Genomic DNA, 17,612 nt, shown 5'->3' with positions numbered 1-17,612 from the left:
CCAGCAACGTGTCGTATGTAGCGTAACCATACCCCCCACTCGCACATACACACATGACTCAACTGGGGCCTTTTCACTGAACAAAAGCAGCACACATCCGTTTGTGTGTGTGAGAATAGGACGAGTGGAAGAGGCTCTCTGGAGGCTGCACCTGTCCTATTTTATGAGGCTCTAATAAGCAGATAACTGGATGGAAAAAAAAAAAGAGTGTCCACCGACTCCACCTTCTCCTTCTCCTTATTTGACAGAAATTAATTAGATCCTATGTTGAGGTCACGGTTTTGCACTAACGACCATTTAGGCCCCTTTTGAATATTAAGTTATTAAAGGGTCGTTATAGTGTTTTACTTGTGATTTATTCAGTTTAACGTCAAAATGAATTTCTGTTTTTTAGTCTTCTTGTCCTTTCACCCGTTCCAGCAGCTTTCTCCTTCCTGTAGGACTCTGAGCAGATGCACATCCCTGTTTTAACAAACTGTGACTGTGCACGTTGTCTCGTGGCATGTCGCTGCCGCCCTGTCCCACCCGTGCTCCCAGGTGGCTGCACGTTGTGTGTCGGCGAGCAGCAGCATCAGCGCCTGCGCAGTGCCGGAGAGAGTCCTCCCTTTGCTATCCATGGTGTGGTGAGTAATTCAGCCATAATCCGCCTTTCTCCTCTCCCCTCTTCTTTCCCCTTCTCCTCTCCCCCTCTCCTGTGGTTCCATTCATATTCTAATCACAGCTTTCCCTTCTCCAGCTCTCAGGCACTCCATCAGAGCCCTCCCAGCCTCGGGCTTTGCACTTTTACTTCCCCCCCTTTGTGACCGTTCCCTCTTCTCCCAGGCACACCAAAACTAAGCAAAAGAGTGAGCGAAAAGAGGTGAAAACGCCCATTAATAAATCCACACTTGTGCCGTTTGTAGCATGTTTCGATACATGTTCGAGCACATGACGCTTCGGCCGTGTGGCAGAGTTGTCACGAACACGGTGTAATGGTGGAACGGGGTGGTGAGGGAATGTGGCAACAAGTTTCTGAGGGACGTGAAGCCGCAGTTAGAATCAGCAGCAGAGGTTGTGTATGTTTGTCTGGAGCTGGGAGGTGTATAAAACTTAAATTAAATGCCATAATGGAAGATGGGGAGGCCACAGTGTTGGGACTGTGTAGATCTAAGCCTCTTTTTTTTTCGTTGGGAGGGAGCTTTTCTTATTCAAAACAGCCCCACAAAAGACTTCCAGTGAGCCTTGCCACATCCCCATCTGACTTGGGGCCATTCATCAGCCTTCCAAGCCTATCAATGACATGTCCCCATCAGGGCTCCTATAAAATCAGCCCCTTTCCCATGAAACATCAGCAAACATTTTGACGGGTCTGGCTTTCCCCCCGCTGGATTTCTGGAGTCTCTTACCCCCCCCCCCCCCACCACCCTCTTTCCTCCCTTATTCCCACCTCCCCCCTCTCCTCCGCCAACACCACCCCTCTCTGGGCGAACCTCAGATCCTCAACATCTCCTGTGACGGGCAGTGGTCACGGAAACACTGAGCGAGACCAGGGGAGAGCCGCCGAGGAGGGGGAAGCGTGCACTAAGCCATTTTCTTGGAGGAGCAGAGCGTTGTTGATGGGAAGAGGATGCATTGCGGGCTGCTGGAGGAGCCTGATATGGATTCCACAGGTCAGTCCCCTTCAACTCCGCTTGTGTGGATGTGTGAAGAAAATCTGCTTCTGTTCAGAGACGTTGTGCGTTGAGTGTTTCTGCTGCTGCTCCTCTGGACGTCTCGAACTCGCTCTGTGTGGGTGTTCGGCTGCGTGGCTGTTGATTTAAAACTTTTTCGCATCTCTTTTTTTAACGTTTTAATTACTCATTATCTATTCGACATTGTTTTTGGTCACATGCAGTAACGAGCAGTGTGTTATGTCACACACAGACTTCTGTGGATTGAAGAAAACTCACAGAAAACATGGAGTAGTCTTTAAAACCTACAACAGGTGGTTTCTTGTCTGTTCAGTAGAAGTAGTTTTGGAATTTGCACTGATCAGTAGTTGTGGGGAAATAAAAAACAAGTGCACATCAATGAGCAGCATCATGCACCTGTTTTTAGTTTATTTTTCTGCTTTTAGTGTAAACCTGGAAAACTAAAGAATTTATTCAGCTGCAAACTGAAGAATTTAATTTTTTTTTAAATTGAAAGAAAAACAAGTGATGCAGAGGTGGAGCTATTTCTTAAAATTAAAACATGTTTGATTAATGAATTTTCATTAAGCCTCAGTCATGGAAAAAGCACATTTTGCTGCTGCAGTTTAAAGCAGTAAAGTCTTGAATGTGTGTTAATAAATGAGAGAACATCTGTTTCACTTGTTGATCGAATTTAATCCAATTATTTCCATCCCCAACTTATCTGCTCCTGTGGCAAATGAAGCTTGAGATCTGAGCCTCTGTGGAGAATTAGCTTCACTTCACTGGATTCACTTTTTCATTTGGTTTCATTTGTTTTTCTTTAGTTTTTTTTCCCATCAAACAGAAACAAACGCTGTCAGTAAATGTTAAGAAATGTCAGCGACAACATGTGGTGTTTTATTCAATGTTTATATGCAAATTCTCAGGCTGTTGTTTTTTTTTATTGTGTAAGAGACATTATAATTAGGATGTTATACAGAATACTTATAATCAGAATAATATAAAAGCTGATGATGATCAAAGCCACTGTAATAGAGTCAAAAATAAGCTTCTAATTATTGTAATAACTTACAAATCTAAAACCTATGCACGTCTTCGAGGTCTGTGACGATGAGACTCTATATGCAGCCGCATCTTTTTTTCTGTCAGCTCACGCCGAACATCGACATGCAGAACCTCGTCGTGTGTAAACTTCTCAAACTTTTCAGTGTCCCTGACCTTCTGTGAATGGGCTGCACCAACAGGTCCTTCTGCCAACAGGCTGTCCTAGCAACAGATGTAATGGTGACTGTCGCCAGGTCACAAACAGAAAAAAAGAGATTTACTCAATTAAATAAATGCTTTGTGAACAGTTTATGCTTTAGATTTGATTAGTAACTGGTTTTTACTTTAGTTTTGCATGTGGAGCGTAAAGTTCTGATCATTTCCATTTTAGGTTACATAGTATTTTTTATTTTCCAGTTCAATGAAGAATATTCTCCTTTTTGTTTGGCTCTCCCTTCGTAATGTTAAGTTTAATACAACTGGCTGATAAAGAAGAAGCTGTGACTTAGCGTTATAGAAAAATTCAATTCAGAAAATGCTTTCTTACATTGAAATAAACAAAATAAAAGACTATTAGCTACACACAATTTCTAAATTTTTATTTCCTAATGACATTTATCAAATACTAAATCCTTTCTTTGAAGAAATCAAAGACATTTTAAATGGATTTCCACTCGGTCAGGCAGGTTCCACATGAAAGCTCTGGTGTTTTGCTGCAGCTCGGTCACAGAAAGCACACCAGTCGTGCTATTTCTAAGTAGAAATTAAAACGGGACAATGGCCTCTATTCCAGCAGACTGCCTCAGTAATGTGCACAGGCTCTTTTAAGCAAGTGTGTACGCTCGTAGTCTCCTGGGAACAATGCTGGATTCCTGCCGTCTCGGTGAAAACATCTCAAATAGAGCCATGGCTGCTGCGCTGCCCATACAATCCACTGTTGTCAGCTCACCCTGTCACATTAGTGACATTTATAGTGTCTGTGCATGCAGCGATTTTCACTGTTTGTGTAAATATGGCTTTGGCTGCGATTTAAATTCAGTTTTTAAATTGACAGGTTTAAAGTAAAAAGCTCAAAACTAGTAGAAAACAGCTGTAAGTGATGTTTTACCCAAAGGACAATAAAAAGTGTCCAGTGTTAAATTATTAAAATCTTCTTACAGATTCACAATTTCTTATTCACTTGTCTAAATTACATTATGCAACGTTTTTGCTGAGTAATAAGAGGAGATCTTTGGTCCTTGGTGTCTTTTCTTAGAGAGTTGGATTGAAAGATGCCTCAACGAGAGCGAGAGCAAGCGATACTCGAGTCACACGTCTCTGGGGAACATGTCCAACGATGAACGTAAGCACGACAAATGCTGTTACAACTAATCTACTGAATTCACTGAGGATTCTTACAAACTGCTGTTGGTTAATATCATGTCATGTTTGGCACATTGTGTCCGGTTATATGTGAAACTCTGCATGTGTTGTTTGTTACAGATGAAGAAAAAGAAAATAACAGAGCCTCTAAACCACATTCGACACCAGCTACTCTGGAATGGTGAGTTTAACAAAAAAATCTGAATGTTTTATTCTTTATTCCTCTGTAAAACTAAAGCTAATTAAAAAAAATACTTTTATGTTCATCAGCAGACAATATATATTAAATTTAAAATTTAAGATAGGCTTCTAAAAAAAATCTGAGGTTTTTGTTTAATCATTATTTTTACTCAAGCTGTCCCTTATTTTGTGGAACATAGAGAAAATACGAAAAATTAAGTTGACAATTAGTTGAATTTATTCTGACTTCAATAGTACACACATGAGAGCATGTTTTACAGTGTGGTTCATCATTTTCAGCCATGTTAATATCATAACTATATTTATTTCAATAGTTTTACATGCAGATGAAAACATGAACACAACATTCTTCACACACTCATTTATTTCTGACCTCATCATGGCGATAAAAGTACAATTTACATTATGTGCCACTAAAATTCCTTTTGTGATAGAACATTTATAATAGATTGTATTTTGTACATGTGGAGGATGTGAAATCGAATATACAACCTCATCAGATTATTAAGATCAATGTTTATACGTAAAATACAAACCTCATACTTGTGTATGACCAATGACCCCTGTTTCTAAACAGCATTAAAACACACTCTTAAATCAGTATTAATATTTATTTAAGCCCATGTGTGTTTTATTGGTCATGGGGCTGTGCAACAGGCCACAAGTGTGAGGTTTGTATTTAACGTAATAACATTGATCTTAATAATCTAATGAGATTGTATATTTGACTTCACATCCTCCACATGTACAAAATACAAAGCTCATAGTTGTGGCCTGTTGCCGAGCCCCATGACCAATGACACCTGTTAGTTAACAGCATTAAAACACACATGGGCTTAAATGAATATTAATACTGATTTAAGCTGCACTGTGGGGGGGCTTAAACCCAGGGTGAGGAGGATGAGTGGAGTCACTTACCAGTTATTTTATTCTTAAAGAGAGGCAGTATCGACTCAAATTATATTTTAACTGCCCCCTTTAATATATTTATAATGCTTTTATAGCAGGATTAAAAGTAAACAATGTTTTATTTTTATTTTACAAATGTATTCATGAATTTTTGATTGAGAAATAATCCAGAAACAAAACATGTGGTCACAGGACTGTTGGACCCTAATTTACATCAAATATTTGGAAAACTCAGAAAAAACTAGGTCTTTGTTTACACCAGGACAAAATGATAAACACATTACTGATTTAATTAGTTTTGAAAATATGAAAACTTTAAAAGAAAATTGCCTTTTTTTTTTTGTTCAGAAGAGTTCACAGCTTTTTAAGGGGCATAAAAAGTCAGGTCAAAGACTTTATCTTCAATAACTCACAAAACATAAAGTAATGTCTCATAAAACAGCAGCATGAGGCTCTTACGTCAGGATATTCCATTAGAAAACAAGTGCAGTATAGAGGAATTTATTTAAGACATAGAAATAAGGTAAGAAATGCAAATCAAAATATTGTTAGAAGTGAAAGTGCAGTTCGTTCCCGTCATGAAAGTCCAGACTCCATTCTGTCCTTCAGAGAAGTGACCACATGATAGTTTCTATTGTTGAATGATCAGGGGCCACAAATGTAAAGATGGACATTACATTTATTAATGATATTATACATTATAAATTTGAGTCATTAAAGAAGAGGTTGTTGTTCCAAACATTGAAAACTGCACAAAACAGAATCATTTCCAAATCTGGTGGCCACATTATCATCATCACTAACTACAGCACAGTGAGACAGATACCTTCTCTTTCGGTACCTTTGAATATGATAAATCATATAAAATAAATCAACTTAATATCAACGTTCCACAAATGTGTGCGGTTCAATGCCACGTCAGCAGTTACTGGTGATGATGTGTCCCTCAAGGCTCAATATGGGCCTTTGCTCATTTGGTAATTTGACATTTTCTTGTTTCTTGTAAATTGTGGATGATGTTTTTTCTATTCTCAAGCCAACGCTTTAAAGCTGCAGTGAGTGGTTTCTTTTCGGGACCATTAGGGGGCGGTACATCCAGTAGCGCATCATCCACGATGAAAGTCAATATTACGTCTCGGCAAGATTTGCTTCAGCGGCAGAATGTAGATGGTGAATAAAAGGAACCCAGAAGAATAACAAAGAACAAACAGGCCGATAAGAAATGAACCAAATCAGAGCCACATCAGTGACGGCAAAACAAAGTTCTTCAGTTTTAACAGACCCAACAAAAAGCAATTTAATGACACAAGAAGCAAGAGCTATGTTTCCCCTTTTCTTTGGGATCTGCAATACTGGACATTCTTTCACATTATAAGCAAGTGTGTCAATGCAAATACATTTTACAGTAACACGGCGACTATGATGTGCATCATGTAGAGAGGCTTTATTTACACATAAATTACTCTAACTGTCTGGACCCTGACATTCAGGACAACTCCTGAACCGACACAGCGGTTTATAAGCAGGAACAGCAACCAGAGAAATATCCAAACAGTACGATAGAAAGTATGATACAATATTACTGCCAATGTGGGAGAATTTGACCAAAATGCAGATATGTTGTGAATTTATCAGGATTTTTCGACCAAACGAGACGAGTCCACAGATGAAAATTAAACTTAAATGTTGTACATATCCATTCTGCTTCAAATTATCCTCTTACATAAATAAATAAAACATTGTCATCAAATGCTTTTATTGCTCTGCTGTAATATCCTGCACATTTTCCACCATATTTACCAGAAAGTCATTGTTTTCTCCGTTCATCTAATTTATGTTGACATGTTGTATTAACAAGTACCAAAGTTGTTTTAATTCTGATGAATCTCACTATTCACAGGCTAGAGGAGAACTATGAGATAGCCGAAGGTGTGTGTATCCCCCGAAGTGCCCTGTACATGCACTACTTAGACTTCAGTGAGAAGCAGGACACACAGCCTGTGAACGCAGCCAGTTTTGGAAAGGTAAGACTAAATTCTTCTGTGCAGATGAAAGTCAAACAGTCTGGACACGTCCTCATTCACACCTTCATCCAGTTTAACTCAAACCCATCCTGAAATGTATTAAAAGTCATTGAAAGTCATTAACGCCAAAGGACTCAAACAGAAGAAGAGACGAGGCGGCAGTCAGATGTTAGAGCCTCTGTGAAAAGCAATAATCACATCCAGTCAATCAGCCGTGAGCCTCAGTCTCTGACCATTTCATGCCTGGCTTGGTTTTGCTCGGGCTCTGGCTGCTGTGTTGGAGTAATATCGTCTGCAGCTCAGTGTGAAGCAAAGCTCTGTGGCCGCTCACTGAACACATAATCTAGAGCCAAAGGAGATGTGCTTTCGTCTGTTCCCACAACCCCAACAAGTTCCTCAGCCTGCCTACCCCCAGCCATCCCCTGTACCCTGGACTCCGGCCCCAACCCCCAACCCCAGGCCCACCCCCGCCCCTTTGCAGCTCCTGTCGGAAGATATTGAAAAAGAGAAGGGGCCTGGATTAATGTGTAATTAAAGGAAATTTGGAAGGGTGAGATGTTGCGGAATGTTAGATCAGTGGCTGGAGCAGTGTGGGGTGTCCTTTAGGAAGGCTTCATTGATTCAGGACAAAAAAACGAGAGAGGGCCCGGACTGCCTCCCTGTCTGCTCATTTATCAAGCGGGGCCTGACAGAAACTTCACAGCTTGGCCTCTTTTTTCATCCCACACAATGGAGAGCTACACTGTTTGCTAAAGTTTCTGCACCAGGAGCTGGACCAAGGATCCAATCTCTTTGGACAAAAAGAGAGGAGAGGAAGAAGGAGGGAGTGGGGGAGAGAAAGAGAGAGGGAGGGAGAGGGGATGGATGAGGGGAGACTGTTGATATAGAAAAAAAAAAAAATAGTAATACCCCTGGATGTCATAAATGGATGGTTCTCAAAGCTTTTATTTTCCTCCCAGACCTCACAGTGGACATAGCGATGAGACGTTCATGTTGTTCTGCTGACAAACTTTATTAAACACTTTATCATAAGGAACTGAATGAACAGAGTATTACAGAATATACTTTATATTTACATATTTTTCCGTTCATTAATACATACTGTCACTAACACATAGATTTATACTATCCACCGATTTAAAAAATGCAGAAGTCAATATTTTATAAAGATTTTATTTGACTTCATTTGACTCCTTTTCTTTTTCACTTCATTTTTATAAACTACTGTAAAAGGCTCAGATTAATCTGATATAAATTAACTTTCTCTCTCCCACAATCCACAGATCATAAGGCAACAGTTTCCAGCGTTAACTACCAGAAGACTGGGGACGAGAGGGCAGTCCAAGTAAGTTGGTTTAGTTTGGCTTTTGTCTTAAAAGATCTAAACACAAAAATACACATATTCATGAAGAGAAAAACATGAAAAATCTCTGAACATAAAGGGACATTTCTTCTTCAAACTTACTGCAAATTTATACAAATCTATCTGATACAAAGCAGATTTAAAATTGTAGCATAGGTGAGAATAGATTCATGAGAATGATCTGATTGAAGACATTTGATGAAACACTTGTACATTTATATAAAAAGCTAATTTTTTTCTTTCACCATTGTCGATAGTAGTATTACTTGTACTCGACGAGGGGAGAATAACCCACGTCTCCTCCTCTCCGCAGGTACCACTACTACGGCATCGCGGTGAAGGAGTCCTCTCAGTACTATGACGTGATGTACTCCAAGAAGGGAGCGGCGTGGGTGAACGAGACGGGGAAGAAAGAGGTCACCAAGCAGACAGTGGCGTATTCACCGCGCTCCAAACTCGGGACGCTCCTGCCAGAGTTTCCAAATGTCAAAGACCTAAATTTGCCTGCCAGCCTGCCAGAAGAGAGGGTAAACAGGAGTTTTAAAAGTCCATCCTTACAGCCCCCCCACCCAATCGCCCCTCTCATCCCACCTCTCCCTGCCATCTCTGCGCCCCCTCTGGCTCTTTTATCTGGATTTCCACTTGGTCTGCGTTTAGAGAAGGACCCCGAGGATTTATATGCTGGCTCCTCACTAACTCTTAATCTTTTGGGGGAGATAATAAGATCTAGCAATGACAAAGGACAGGCACTAGCTGTCCAGCTTTTAAAGAGGGGCCATGATTTTAAATGGTTTGTGTTTTTCTGATCTCTAAAGCTTGTTTTATATTACTCCGCTCCAGCCTAGACCTGTTACGTGTATTTATTGGTTCACATGCTTTGTTTAAGATTTATTCTCTTGTTTTTGTACCACGGTTTTCCACCAAAAGAGAGAGGAAAAAGCTATTAAGTGTGTGATGCAATTAGATGAATGTTGTGTTGTTGCCCACAGGTGTCAACCTTCATCATGATGTACAGAACGCACTGTCAGAGGATACTGGACACTGTGATTCGAGCCAACTTCGACGAGGCAAGGCGTCTCTTTTAACCCTTGTTTTTTTTAAATCAAATTCTGTTTTGCAGAAAGTTTGATTGTGTGTAACTGTTTGTATGTAACGTCATGGTGTGTGTGTTTGTTGTGTGCAGGTCCAAAGCTTCCTGCTGCACTTCTGGCAGGGCATGCCCCCCCACATGCTCCCTGTCCTCGGCTCCGCCACGGTGGTGAACATAGTCGGTGTTTGTGACTCCATCCTCTATAAGGCCATCTCTGGGGTGCTGATGCCCACCGTCCTGCAAGCACTGCCTGATAGGTGAGTCGTGCTGGAGCCTCCACTTGACTACAGACTTTTATTTTTGCAAACCTGCAGTTTGGATTAAAGGCTCACGCATGTCTTTTGTGTATTCATGTCTAAAATAAAATTGTTCTTACAGTTTGTCTATCAAATGATCTTCATACATTTTTAAATTGTATTTAATGATCTTCTATCTGGAATCATTTCACAGGAAAGTTCCTCTTTTCCAGAAATTATATTTAAGAATTGCAGAAACATTTTGAATCGACTTTGGAAAGTTTGGAGAAAGCAAAACCTTTAAAAATGTGTCAGCTTTAAATTCTGTTCTGGATTTGTAAGCACGATTATTAAATTTGAGGTTGAAATGAGGAGTCAATAAATCAATTAACCAGTTGAAAAACTCAATTGTTTAAATGATTTTTCGAAAAACACCATTATTAGACATAAATAATATTCTGCCATGTTTTCCAGCCTCCCAAACGTGAGGATTTGTCCTTTTCCTTTTTCCACTTACTGGATTTTTCTTTTCCTGTAGCTGTTTACTGATTTCCATGTTTCTGTTTTCTCTCATTTACAGTTTGACTCAGGTTATTCGAAAATTTGCCAAACAGCTCGATGAGTGGCTTAAAATAGCACTTCATGACCTTCCTGAAAACCTGAGAAGCATCAAATTTGAATGTAAGTATCAAATCCGCTGTTAACATCTTAAAAACACGCATTCTAAAAATTGTATTTGAAAAAAAAAGAAAAGCATGATGAAATAAATGATGATTCACAGGAGTAACCACACTCTTATTTTTTTGTTGCCAGTATCGAGGAGATTTTCTCAGATTCTAAAGCGACAAACATCGTTAAACCATCTCTGTCAGGTACGTGTCGGGCTCTGAATGTTTTTTTCTTTTAATAAAATCCATATGAAGGGCTGATCGCGGCTGATAAGCGATACGGGTATTTGCTCGTGTGAGTAATATTGTTGATGCATCTGTCCCCAAGGCGTCGCGGACTGTGATAAACAGCGCCGACATCACCTTTCAAATGCTGGAGGACTGGAGGAATGTGGACTTGAACAGCATCACCAAGCAGACACTTTACACCATGGAGGACTCACAAGAGGAGCACAGGCAGCTCATTATCCATTGTAAGTCTATGCAGTTAAACTGACTCCACTCTAACACGTCCAGCCGCACACAGAATTACACTCTACCTTCACGCAAACAACACACCGAGCGACAATCATTCCCACGACCGGCAGAGTCAAAGCAGTAATGATGGAGAGCAAAAGGTTAAAAAGGTTCACTCTGCTCTGAAACACCCTGCGGAGCATCTCCAGTCATCAGTCCTGATGGGATCAGGGGTCACAGATACGCAGAAGCCGTCGCAGGGAGATGTTTGTTTTAGTCTCGGGTGATGTTGAATCCTACGTAACCTGACGTTCTGCCTCCTGTCACAGTGTATCAGGAGTTCGACCGCCTGCTGGAGGAGCAGTCTCCGATCGAGGCGTACATCGAGTGGCTGGACACCATGGTGGACCGCTGTGTCGTCAAGGTCAGACAGAAAATACTGCTATCCAGAAAAACTGCTCTTTAAACGTGCACTGACCAGGAACCTTTTTGTAAAAAGTAAATGTGTTAAGGTCAAGTCCCACAGATTTAAACAGATTCTGAGAAGTGACTTCAACTAAATGTTTAAAGTATTTGCACAGCAGATCACTTTGCCCTTAAAAAGACACCTGCGGCTCAAAGCCACTCGATTCTGCGTGTCTTTTTACACACAGGCACTTAGCCTGCAATCCTCCCAGTTAATGATGTCTTCAAGCTTCCCATTTGCGTCTATTATGGCCAGATATGGGCTTGTAAAATGTGGTCGGCCTGGCAACGTCTTGGACTGCCCAGACAATAGTTCAATGGGAAGGCGTGTCCCCGGGGGCAAATTAAATAGTTGACTTGTTGACATGTTTTTCGTTCCTAAGGGTTAAGCCCCAATACGGACCCGGGGGTTAATTCTACCCCGGCGTCCCGACCCTTCCCCCTCTTTTCTCATGGAAATGTTCTCTCTAGGTGGCAGGGAAGAGGCCCGGCTGCCTGAAGAAGGTGGCCCAGCAGTTCCTGCTGATGTGGTCGTGTTTCGGTACTAGAGTGATCCGGGATATGACCCTCCACAGCGCGCCAAGCTTCGGTGAGCGGCTAATGCTTTGTCATCATCCCTGCAACAGGCGGGAAATACGCAGGTTTGACAGAGTGTACAGGGAATAGTTACTGCACGTTGTAAGATGAGCATCAAAACCTGAAATGGATTTCAATCCCATCTGAATCACATATTAAACAAAGTCTGTGCCTGAATGTAGCTGTTTATACACAGATCTTTGATTTTTAGTTAATTCTGCTCCACATAAGGCTCAATGAACACTTGGAAGAATTTGCACTGAGCATTTTACACTTTAATCAATTGAGCAAAATTATTATATTATATATAAATTGAACTTAGATTTAATAACCCTTAACCAGGGATGTCCATATAAAAAGAGCGAGTCGAGTCTTCTCATATTTATAATATAATGATAATATTTTATTTATATAGCACTTTTCAAGCCCAAGCACAAAGTGTTTTCCAACGATGTATGGAGTTTGTCCTATATCACCACTGATGAGTGAAACTGGTTTAAACTTTCAGTATCATCATATAAACATTTCAAGATTCTCAAATAGGAAGAACTAGTCACTAATCACTCTGGAAATTGCCGGTGCTTGTTGTGCGCGGCCGAGGTTTGCACCAAGTGAAAAGCAGTGAAAATGAAAGAAAAGCAAATGGCCTCTCTTTCCTGTACTTGTCTCTTTGGCCGTGTCTGTGAATATCAAAGACACAGCTGGTTGCGGTGTTTTGATAGAGCAGGTCTCCGTGCACAAACAGCTAATTAACAAAAGCCGACCCCCCGCCACCGTGCACCCGATGTGTTTGCCTGTCTTTTCCATTTTACGACCGGTCAGTATTATACCCTGCTCCCCCTAAATAGCCACAAGTGTTTATTATGCGCACGGTGGCGGCGGCGACCGGCACAATGACACAATTGTGACACTCCCTCACATGCCAGGGTCTCATCTTCCGCGCGACCCCGGGGTCAGCTGACATATTTCTGGCACTGGGTCGGTACATGGAAACCAGCGCACTTGCTTCCTTCTAATAACAGGGGCCGTCCTGTCAGTGTGCAGGATGTGAAGTCATCAAACAGATGCTTTTAGAAACATCTTTATGGTCGTCATCATTAATGTCTTCCACTGGCATCTTTTTCAACTGAGCCTCACTCACTGTCACCAAGTCACTTCTTTAACCTGATGAAGTCAAAGCTGTTTTTGATGAATAACACTTCTCCGTCTTGTGTGTTTGTGTCCAGGCTCCTTCCACCTGATCCACCTCATGTTTGATGATTATGTTCTTTACCTGCTGGAGTCGCTGCACTGCCAGGAGAGATCCAACGACCTCATGAGGGCCATGAAGAGTGAGGGCAGCACAGGTGAGGCCGCTGCACGTACAATAAGTTGTCTGCAAAAATGTTATGTATTAGTTTGTTGGGTTAATATGGTTTGAATTATATAAGTTTGTTTAGTGTGAAGCCATCACCTTGGGTTTAGGAAATTATGATGTATATTTTCACTTTTTTGGACATTTTACGTTCCACATGGTAAACAATTAATTGAGAAATTAACCAATCACTGAAATAATTGTTAGTTAAAATTTTTACTGGTTTATATTTGACGTAATCAACAATATAATAAATAAGTTTAAAAAATCTTTACAGCTTAAAATGTCAAAGTATTTATTTTACAGGACAATTATGAGGCCTAATTGCAGATTAGAAAGAAAATCCCCCCCCCCCCATAAAAAATCTTTTGTGTTTAGTGCCTGTGACATGTGCCTATTTCTGTAATTATGGGTTTATTTACTGTAATAGATATAGAACAATTTAATAAGTTTAATGTAATATACCTTCAACAATGAATAGAAAAATAGGAAACTTGAATTTTGTCATTGAGTTTCAAATCAAACATGTTTCACTAATGAACACAAAGAGTTTGAATCTCTCAGAGTAACTGTAGATTTATTTTGGCTCTTTAACACCAAACACCGCCTCTTGTATTAAAATGTCAAATGTTCTGTCGTCTTTTCTCACCTTCAGCAGAGAGAGAGGAGGAGTTCCCGGTGACAGAAACCACTCCCACCTCCCCGTCCCCAGGATCCTTCTCTCCTGCTCGCTCCGTCCACTCTGTGGGCGTCTCCTCCACCAGCTCCCCCACAGCGGCCGTGTCTCCAGAGTACACCGGAGTCCCTACCACCACAGGTGAGGCAGGCATCAGTCACACACACACACACACACACACACACGCACGTATAAAAAAAGCAGGGTGTAACAGGGTTCACTGAGCATAGGTTCTCTGCGCCAACACATTTGTCTCTGTGTCTATATATGTCTACCAGGCGCTGTTCAGTCATATACCTGGTCCCTTACATACACAGTGACAACAGCAGGCGGCTCCGCTCCAGAGGCCGGACAGCAGCTGTCCTGTATGAGGAACAGCGCTCCAGTCCCTCCTCCGTCCTCCGCACACAGGTTGCCAGTGTACACCCACAGAGAGGAGCATGGGTAATTATGATTTTCACGATTATGTTAAGTTTCAGTACGCTTAGTAAACTAGTAACTAAACTAGTACATTTTGTTGAATACTTTTTTTTTAACGCATTGCTAACTGCATTCTAGGTATACTGGCAGCTACAACTATGGCAGCTACGCCAACCAGCATCCTCACTCTATCCAGAGCCAGTACCCGAGTCTGGCCCATGAGCCGGCGCTCCCCGCCCCCCTCCACTACTCCGCCTACCACCGCTCATCTGCACAGGTCAGTGTCCGTCACCACAAAGACGATCCAATAACAATCAGTCAATGAATTTGCTAATTGAATTTAATTAATCCATTAAGGTAGGCATGAGCTTTTAAAATGTAAATCACAAATATAGATGAAACAATTCAGGCAACTAAACTGTTTATATAACATATAATATATATTCACTGTATTAAGATAAATGACCAGTTTTATAAGTTACTCATTGATAAGAAAATACCTAAACTGAAGATATTAAGTTAACAAATCAGCTAAATTAAAAACTGAAGTACACATTATGCAAAATTATGCATATTTTCAGAATATTATGTTATATATATATAAAATGATGGGATGGTTTAATTAGTTATTTAGTTGATAAGAAGAAGAAGATGAAGAAGAAGCCTGAGAGTATAACTATGCCCTGTAATACATGTCAGGATACAATATTTATAAAGTAATGTCTATTTAATTCATATATAATAAAGTACTCCTTTGTCAACTAGCAGCTCATGTGCAGTGGATTTTTGGATGAGAATATATCAGACTGTCTCTGAACTGTCCTGTGAAGGCAGACCTACACTTGAGTGAGGTGTTGTTCTGACGAGTCGGTGGTGTTACAGCTAATGTCCTGGCTGGTGAGAGTTTACTCTTTTGCTGGTAATTTCCTGTTAAGGGTCCTCCAGCCTCAACTGCTCATACAGTGGGAGGAGATCAGACAGGGGCCTCAGCGCCCAGCGTGTTTCTTAAAGTCCCAGAATCAGCCTCTCCACACAGCGGAAGCAGAGAAGTGAAAGGTGGCCCGGCCGGGGCAGAGAGGGGCCCTGCTCTGTTACTCCTCTTTCCAGCTCTCAATAGTCTCTTCATCTGTTTGAGCCCGTCGCCAAAGAGCAGGGCAAGGGGGCGTTTATTAAAATATTGTTATTCAATGGTTTCTTTTCTGCCTGTGAACAAGAGGCAGCTGAGGCGTCTGTTCTGCTCTCTGACCTGCAGTGACTGTCTTTTTCCATGCCATGGTCGCCCATAATGGATTCGACTGTCGTGTTTATATTTAGTGAGAAAAGGGAAAAGGGTCTAACTTCCTTTTTTTTTTTTTAAGACCGTCTGAGCTTAAATCGGGCACAATGCCGGAGCTTTGTACGTACCAGAGGTTGGAGATTGAGCTGAAACGAATAGAAAACTTTGTCGGATCCACATCTGTCCGAAATATTTCAGTCAACACGCAGATTTCCTCAGCTGGTGTTTGCGGTCAGGCACCAAGGGCAACAACAATAACACAGGAAGACCAGTTTTCCAGCTGATGTCTAATTTTCTTAAGTGGCCTAATTTTCTATTTTGTCCAGTCTGCTAAAACTTGTAAAGCAATTATCCTGACAGGAAATGATTGGTGGCAGGGTCAGTTCACACCCGATGTTACATGGTTATCACAGGTTCAAATATAATATGAACAGGAGTGTAGCTTGGAGGACACGGGACTTATGTCTTCTCGAAATGATCTGAGAAAATGAGGGTTTCAGTTTATAAGTTAAAAAGTTTTAGTGTGATGACTTTTATTCCACTCATGTCTCTCCTCTTCTTCACCTCAACAGTACCAACTCAACGGTCAGATGTCTCGGATGGAGCCTTGCTTGATGGGCAGTACTCCTCGGTTGCACCCCACACCTGTGGCCTCTCGGTGGCCGGATGTGTCACCGACCAACAGCTGTTACACCAGCCCACCTATGCATTCATCCCGCTATGCCACCTCTGGGGACATGTACTCCCCCCTGGGCCCACGCAGGAACTCAGAGTACGAACACTCACAGCATTTCCCCGGCTTCGCCTATATCAATGGAGAGGCCACCACAGGCTGGGCTAAATAGCCTTCAAACACTGAATTGCTATGTACAAGCTCTAGACCTGCCACACAGGTGGATGCAAAGTCTCTGGACACTTCCAATCAAGTACACGAAGGAGGAGCAGAGAGTGGAGAGTACCAATGCAAGGTAAAAAGGAATCATGGTGTGGACGTACAGACAATTTGAAAAGACTCATTCCGTCAATCACGCTGATGATTTCGGTGTTTGTCAAAACTTTCTTCAACCAGCGATGGATGAAAACCATTAAATCATACAGATTGTCAAAACTTGCAGCAAAATCATTTTGACAGTGCAATGCTGCTGCCAAGCTGTGCCTTTGTTTTTAGGAATGTACACCTCTGCCCTCGTCGGTCTCACAAGTCACCGCGAACACATCCTCCCACCAGCCGTCAGTCAGTTACCTCTCTGACTGATGGACCAGTGTGTTGTAATCTGTTACTGACACCAGTACAATCTCAGTGACACCCCTGTCTCTTGTTTCTCAGCCCTGTGCAGCGTCGTGTCGTGAACTCACTGCAGCAGATAAATGATGAACTGCACTGCCTTAACGTTCTCATGGGACACCGGTATCAAACAGTGCCACAAAGCTAGAACTTAACAAGTGACAGATAGAAACTCATGAGAGACCTTGATCAGCGTGTGAAGGTGTCTTCATCTTGGATAGTGTTTTTAATGATTGAATGCTGTGACTCAGAAACAACTGTGGGAGTTTGTTTTGTCGCAAGCTTTTCTGCTGTTTTCCTGTGACCACATATATATACATATACATATATGTACATATAAATGTATATGTATATATATATATATATATATATATATATATATATATATATATATATATATTTGAGTATGTATTTTCTGTAACTTTGTAACATGGTTTATTCTTTATTTTCTATGTTACAACTGGTACTTTGTTCTCTGTTTTGTATGGTTAGTAGAGGACGCATTAACCATTAATTAGGGTTGTGTGTTTTTATAATGCACTCAAAGCAACTGAG

At 41.2% G+C, this 17,612-nt stretch overlaps 1 protein-coding gene across 3 annotated transcripts; it reads left to right on the top strand.

The window, feature by feature from the left end:
- Positions 1 to 408: 408 nt before the first annotated feature.
- rfx4 (regulatory factor X, 4) lies at positions 409 to 17,405 on the top strand. 3 transcript variants are annotated; one of them, XM_034588675.1, is made up of 18 exons: positions 409 to 1,649; positions 3,952 to 4,038; positions 4,179 to 4,239; positions 7,069 to 7,192; positions 8,476 to 8,537; positions 8,869 to 9,082; positions 9,545 to 9,622; positions 9,739 to 9,902; positions 10,462 to 10,562; positions 10,695 to 10,753; positions 10,878 to 11,022; positions 11,335 to 11,429; positions 11,942 to 12,059; positions 13,273 to 13,392; positions 14,059 to 14,217; positions 14,355 to 14,520; positions 14,635 to 14,773; positions 16,345 to 17,405. In XM_034588675.1, exons 1-18 carry the CDS (start codon positions 1,607 to 1,609, stop codon positions 16,615 to 16,617), a joined length of 2,208 nt encoding a protein of 735 aa, XP_034444566.1. In that variant the 5' UTR covers positions 409 to 1,606; the 3' UTR covers positions 16,618 to 17,405. The 3 variants fall into 3 exon arrangements, with proteins under 3 accessions (XP_034444566.1, XP_034444567.1, XP_034444565.1); XM_034588676.1 differs by having other exon boundaries at positions 415 to 1,649; positions 14,056 to 14,217; positions 14,394 to 14,520; XM_034588674.1 differs by having other exon boundaries at positions 415 to 1,649; positions 14,056 to 14,217.
- The last annotated feature ends 207 nt before the right edge of the window (positions 17,406 to 17,612 follow it).

The sequence above is a fragment of the Hippoglossus hippoglossus genome, chromosome 6 (assembly GCF_009819705.1).
Source record: "Hippoglossus hippoglossus isolate fHipHip1 chromosome 6, fHipHip1.pri, whole genome shotgun sequence".
Classification (NCBI taxonomy): Eukaryota; Metazoa; Chordata; class Actinopteri; order Pleuronectiformes; family Pleuronectidae; genus Hippoglossus; species Hippoglossus hippoglossus.
The sequence above is the reverse complement of the archived record's forward strand: the minus strand, read 5'-3'. Positions and strand labels throughout refer to the sequence as shown.

Excerpts from the sequence above, each read along its gene's own strand:
- rfx4 (XM_034588674.1), top strand. The coding sequence starts at position 1,607 with ATGCATTGCGGGCTGCTGGAGGAGCCTGATATGGATTCCACAG. Across the intron at positions 9,623-9,738 it reads TTCGAGCCAACTTCGACGAG|GTCCAAAGCTTCCTGCTGCA; the intron begins GCAAGGCGTCTC and ends TGTTGTGTGCAG. Across the intron at positions 11,023-11,334 it reads CAGGCAGCTCATTATCCATT|TGTATCAGGAGTTCGACCGC; the intron begins GTAAGTCTATGC and ends CTCCTGTCACAG.